This window comes from Otolemur garnettii, unplaced genomic scaffold (assembly GCF_000181295.1).
Source record: "Otolemur garnettii isolate 467f Iridium unplaced genomic scaffold, OtoGar3 scaffold00052, whole genome shotgun sequence".
Lineage (NCBI taxonomy): Eukaryota > Metazoa > Chordata > Mammalia > Primates > Galagidae > Otolemur > Otolemur garnettii.
Window position 1 is genome coordinate 4,130,090 of NW_003852447.1, and position 6,051 is coordinate 4,136,140.

At 38.5% G+C, this 6,051-nt stretch overlaps 1 protein-coding gene across 1 annotated transcript in view; it reads left to right on the forward strand.

The window, feature by feature from the left end:
• The window catches only part of SNX6 (sorting nexin 6), a 60,655-nt gene that overhangs the window by 11,029 nt on the left and 43,575 nt on the right, over nt 1–6,051 (forward strand). The window contains exon 3 of the mRNA XM_003791977.3: nt 5,713–5,817. Coding sequence (XP_003792025.1) covers nt 5,713–5,817 — 105 coding nt within the window. The remainder of the gene's footprint in view (nt 1–5,712; nt 5,818–6,051) is intronic.

Consider the following 6,051-nt stretch of genomic DNA (forward strand, 5'->3'; position numbering starts at 1 on the left):
GTGTTGTGGCGGGTGCCTGTAGTCCCAGCTACTTGGGAGGCTGAGGCAAGAGAATCGCTTAAGCCAAAGAGTTGGAGGTTGCTGTGAGCTGTGACGCCACAGCACTCTACCCAGGGCAACAGCTTGAGGCTCTACCTCAAAAAAATAAATAAATAAAATAAAATGAGCTTTGTAGATTATTGGAATGTGGAAGGTGGGTTGATGCTTTCTTGAAGTAGCAACGAAAATAACTTTTATGGTTAGGGGTCACCGCAACATGAGGAACTGTATAAAAGAGTCGTGGCATTAGGAAGGCTGAGAACCACTGATTTAAAGTATAGTAGATGGTGCAATGAAAAAAATGAGGAAGGGATAGGGATTTGGGGGCAGGGAGGGGATGGTGAATGATTTGAGTTACGATTTTAGGGTGCCTAGGAATGGCCTTCCTGAGAAAGACTTGAAGGAAGTGAGCTATGCAGGTAGATATTTGTGGGCAGAAGACACTTGGCAGAGGGAACAGTAGGTACCAGCATGAATGTAGGTACAAGGGACAATGCAGAGCCCATATGGCAGGACTGCAGTGAGCCAGAGGAGTAGTAGATTAGAGAGATGAGGTCAGATGGATTTTTTTACAGTGCGTGGTGGACCACTGTAGTCCTAGGCTTTTCTCCAAGTGAAAATCCATTAGATTTTGAGTAAAGTTTACTAGTTTAATGAGATCATAGAGATGGCTCTGTAGGGAATAGATTTAAGAGTGGCAAGGGAAGAAATGAGACCAGTTGTGAGGATATTGAAATAATCAGTTTTTTTTTTCTTATTTCCTCCTTCCTCTTTTTCCTGTATACCCATCTATCTCTATACATTATCTTTTCTGGCAAAGATAAATAACTGATTTTTTTTTAGGAATGTTCTAAGCTAGATTCTTTATGGTAAACTAGTCAGCTTAGTAACTAGTCATGAATGTCTTCTTTTGTAAGTATATATGGTGAATTAAACTAGCAGCAGCAGGTCAGGGTCATTAAATTATTTTTCTAATAGTAATTGTATTTGTATTGCTGAATTCACATTCTTTATCCTAGCCTTTCTCTTGCCCAGTGACACAAATATTTAACCTAGTTAGTCTCTAACAAAAGAAAGTACAGAGTTCACTGGCCCAGATAAAGATTAAACCACTGAATATAATCTAGTTAGAAATTTTCTTAAACGTTTTGAACTCTGTAGTTACAGAAAGTTAATTAAATGTTTGTGGGTGGCACCCACAGCTCAGAGGGTAGGGTGGCAGCCATAAACATTTGGCTGGAGGGTTTGAACCTGACCTGGGCCAGCTAAAACAACAAAGACAACTGCAACAACAACAACAACAAATAGCTGGGCATTGTGGTGGCGACTGTAGTCCCAGCTACTTGGGAGGCTGAGGCAAGAGAATCACTTAAGCCCAAGAGCTTGAGGTTGCTATGAGCTGTGACGCCACGGCACTGTACCCAGACAATGTAGTGAGACTGTCTTAAAAAAAAAAAAAAAAATTGTAATCAAAAAAGTCAACTACTCATGCTGTAATCCTAGCACTCTGGGAGGCTGAGGTAAGACAGTTGTTTGAACTCAGGAGTTTAAGACCAGCATGAGCAAGAGTGAGACCACGTCTCTACTAAATAGAAAAACCAGCCAGGCAAGGTGGTTGGTGCCTATAGTCCCAGCTACATAGGAGGGTGAGGCAGGAGGATCCCTTGAACCCAGGAATTTGAGGTTGCTATGTGTTAGGTTCAAAAACTATATGATAAATGTGCTAGTTTCCTGTGGCTGCTGTAAGCCATAAACTTGGTAGCATAAAACAACAGAAATTTATTTTCTCAAGTTCTGGAGGCCAGAAGTCAGAAATCAGGATCCTTGAGCTGGAATGAAGGTGTCAGCTGGCAGAGCCATGACTGCTTCAGAGGCTATAAGGAAGAATTCCTTGCCTCTTTCAGCTTTTAATGACTGACAGCAATGCTTGGTTTGTGGCTGCATTGTTTTAATGTCTGCTGCCATAGTCACATTGTCTTCTCACTAGTTATTAGAATATTTTGTCTGTGTCAGATTTTTGCCTTTTATAAAGATAGAAATGTTTGGGCTTAGTGCCCGTAGCTCAGTGATTAGGACGCCAGCCACATAGACCGAGGCCTGTGTGTTCAAGCCTGGCCCAGGCCTGCTGAACTACAATGACAGCTACAACAAAAAAATAGCCGGGTATTGTGGCAGGTGCCTGTAGTCTCACCTACTTGGGAGGCTGAGGCAAGAGAATGGCTGAAGCCCAAGAGTTTGAGGTTGCTGTGAGCTATGACATCACAGCACTCTATCAAGGGCTACAGTGAGACTCTGTCTCAAAAAAAAGAAAAAAAAGATACAAATGTTTCTTCAAATATAAAGGCCTACCTCTATAATCCATCTCAAAATCTTTAATTGAAGTACATTTGTATCAAAAAGATACAAACGTTTCTTCAAATATAAAGGCCTACCTCTATAATCCATCTCAAAATCTTTAATTGAAGCACATCTGCAAAGTCCTTTTTTGCCATATAAGGTAACATTTACAGGTTCCAGGGATTTGGATGTAGTTATCTTTTGGAGAGCCATTATTTGGCCAGCCACAATAAACATCTTAAAAGCAGGCTGAATCTGCTGAATGAAGAGAAAGGAAGAAACATTTCTTGAACTAGGATTAAGGTAGGGAATTCGAAGAGGTAGGAAGGACAATATGAAGACTGATAAGACTAAATAGAAGCAAGAAAACCAAAGAAGAACATTCTCTAGTGTTTCCAATATTGCAAAAGCAATGAGATAGTTGGAAAATGAAAATGAAACATTTGTTATTTAAGGCAATTTTTAATTTTTTTAATCTTACAGTGTGCTACGTGTAGCATTGAGCACAGTAAACATTTTAAGTTGTTTTTATTCATAATCAGCCTATACAACATAGCAAGACCCTGTATCTACAAACAACAGAAAAATTACCTAGCATGATGGCATGTGCCTATAGTCCTAGCTACTCAGGAGGGTGAGGCTGGAGGCTCGCTTGAGTCCAGCAGTTGAGGTTGCATTGAGCTATGATAACACCACTGCACTGTAGGCCAGGCAACAGAATGATGTCCTGTCTTTAAAAAAAAAAAATGTGGCTCGGCGCCTATAGCTCAAGCGGCTAAGGTGCCAGCCACATATACCTAAGGTGGCGGGTTCAAATCCAGCCCAGGCCCGCCAAGCAACAATGACAGCTGCAAACAAAAAATAGCTGGGCATTGTGGTGGGCACCTGTGGTCCCAGCTATTTGGGAGGCTGAGGCAGAAGATTCGCTTGAGCCCAGGAGTTGGAGGTTGCTGTGAGCTATGATGCATCGGCACTCTACCCAGGGGGACAGCTTGAGGCTCTGTCTCAAAAAAATAAATAAATAAAAATAAAAAAGAAAATGTTTTTATGTGTAAGTTTAGGGTATAAGTGTTTAAAAATATGTTACTGATTGAAATTTAATATAAACTTATTAATCAGTAAAATTTTTGTTGAAGGCCATCACATGCACTATACCAAAGTAAAGTGATTAATTGGTTTTTTGAATCTTTGGTTGTATTTTATGTAATGGGTTTATTTTCTTACCTTTTTTTTGGAGACAGAGTCTCACTTTGTTGCCCTCACTAGAGTGCCATTGTGCATAACTTACAACAACTTCAAACTCTTGGGCTCAAGGGATTCTCTTGCCTCAGCCTCCCTAGTAGCTGTGACTACAGGTGCCCACACATCACTCATCTATTTTTAGAGATGGGGTCTTGCTCTGGCTCAAGCTGGTCTCAAACCTATGAGCTCATGCACTCCACCTGCCTTGGCCTCTCAAGTGCTAGGAGTGTTTATTTTTTTTAAAGCATGTTTATTCAATTATAAACCAATTACAAAATGAAATGAATGTGAGTTAACATTTTTATTACTAGTAAAGTTAACCCTATTTAATAAGAAACTATAAAATTGTTTGATTTCACAAGACTTTTCTCCTACTTATGAAAGTACTACATGCATATAGCGGAAAATTGGGAAAATAAGGGAATATATAAAGAAAATCCATTTTTTACGTTTTGGTGTATTTCTTACAAGGCTTTTGTCTCTATTTTTAAACATGTAATTGAGATCACTGAGTATAAACAGTTTTGTATCTGGCTTTTTTCTCATTTATATTGTAATTAAAATTTGAAGTACTCATGAATAGGTGAGATTTCCAAAGTCCTGGATTTACAACTAGAGTACTATATTTGAAACAGGCTAATTAGACTTTAAATATTTTATATTTTTGTAGCTGTTTAAGACTTTATCTTTTAGTGTATTTGACTCTTTTGTAAGTCTTAAAATTATCCATTTTTCAATAGTTATTGTTTGGGAAAAAAATGAGTGGGATATGGTGGCTCATTTCTATAATCCCAGCACTGTGGGAGGACTGCTTGAGGCCAGGAGTTTGAGCTATATAGCAAGACCCCATCATACAAAAAACTTGAAAATTAGCTGAGCATGGTGTCATGTGCCTGTAGTCCCTGCTGGGAGAATAGCTTGAGCTCTGGAGTTGGAGGTTGCCATGATGAGCTGTGACTGTGCCACTATACTCCATTCTGGATGACAGAGCAAGACCCTGTATCAAAAAAAAGATGAAATTTAAAAATTATAAGTGGAAAAGTCTTCTCATAGATAAGTAAATGGAAGCACTGAATAGGAAACATATCTAGTTCTTCACTGTATTGTAGCTTGTAGGGTTATTTATTGAGTACTTACTATATTAGTATTTTTCTTAGTAATTTACATATATGTAATATATTTAACTATATTTAATAGTTTCATTGTATATTCCTGAATTGAAAGAAGCAATAGATATAAAATTATTGCTCAAAATTCTTTTTCTTTCTTTTCTTGTTTTTATTTTTTATTTTTTGGAGATAGGGTCTCACTCTGTTGCCTAGGCTAAAGTGCAATGTGGTATCATCACAACTCCTGCAACCTCAAACTCCTGGGCTCAAGTGATGGCCTGCATCATCCTCCCAAGTAGCTGAGACTATAGGCATGTGCTACCAGTCTGGGCTAATTTTTAAATTTTTTGTGCTAGGATTATAGGCATGAGCCACCATGCCTGAGACTCATTCCTTAATTTTAGAACATTAAGCTTTAATGCACCATCTTCTTAGAAGATAGTTTTCATTTTGGATGGAACTATAATGAATTATGGTTAGCTCTGTGACTTATATAAAGCAGATTATAATTGAATGGGGTAGAATGAAAATTGGTTATGATACTAGCATTATACAAAGCACCTGCACCAAAATATATATATATGGAGATTAAATTAATTGGACTATTTTTGTTTTTTTTTAGAGACAGAATTTCATTTTGTCACCCTTGGTAGAGTGCTGTGCTGTCACAGCTCACAGCAACCTTCAACTCCTGGGCTAGGTGATTCTCTTGCCTCAGCCTTCTAAGTAGCTGGGACTACAGGTGCCCAGCACAACAGCCAGCTATTTTTTTGTTGCAGTTTTGCTGGAGCCGGGTTCAAACCCACCACCCTTGGTATATGGGGCCGGCGCCCTATTCACTGAGCCACAGGCGCTGCCCCGGACCACCTTTTTAGACCTGAGTCTTTTGTTGGTTTGGTTTGATATTTGCATTGTCTTATTGGAGAGAAGAAAGAAATTATATAAAAGCATACAAAATTTTTAAGATATTATTTTCTTTTTCTAGCTTAAAGCAATAAATGTGGATCTTCAAAGTGATGCTGCTCTGCAGGTGGATATTTCTGATGCTCTTAGTGAGAGAGATAAAGTAAAATTCACTGTTCACACAAAGGTAAATATGATTTTGTGCTTTGTATTATTTTAGGAATTTCTTGTGCTAATGTTACTATGTAATAGTATGTTGAGTGGGACTTAGGTTTTGAATATAATTGGCAAGAGACTGTATTTTAGTTTATAATTCACTGCTATGGTTTTTTTTTTTTTTTTTTTTTGAGACCATCTCACTTTGTCGCCCTGGGTACAGTCGCATGGCATCATAGCCCAACAGCAACCTCAGACTCCTGGG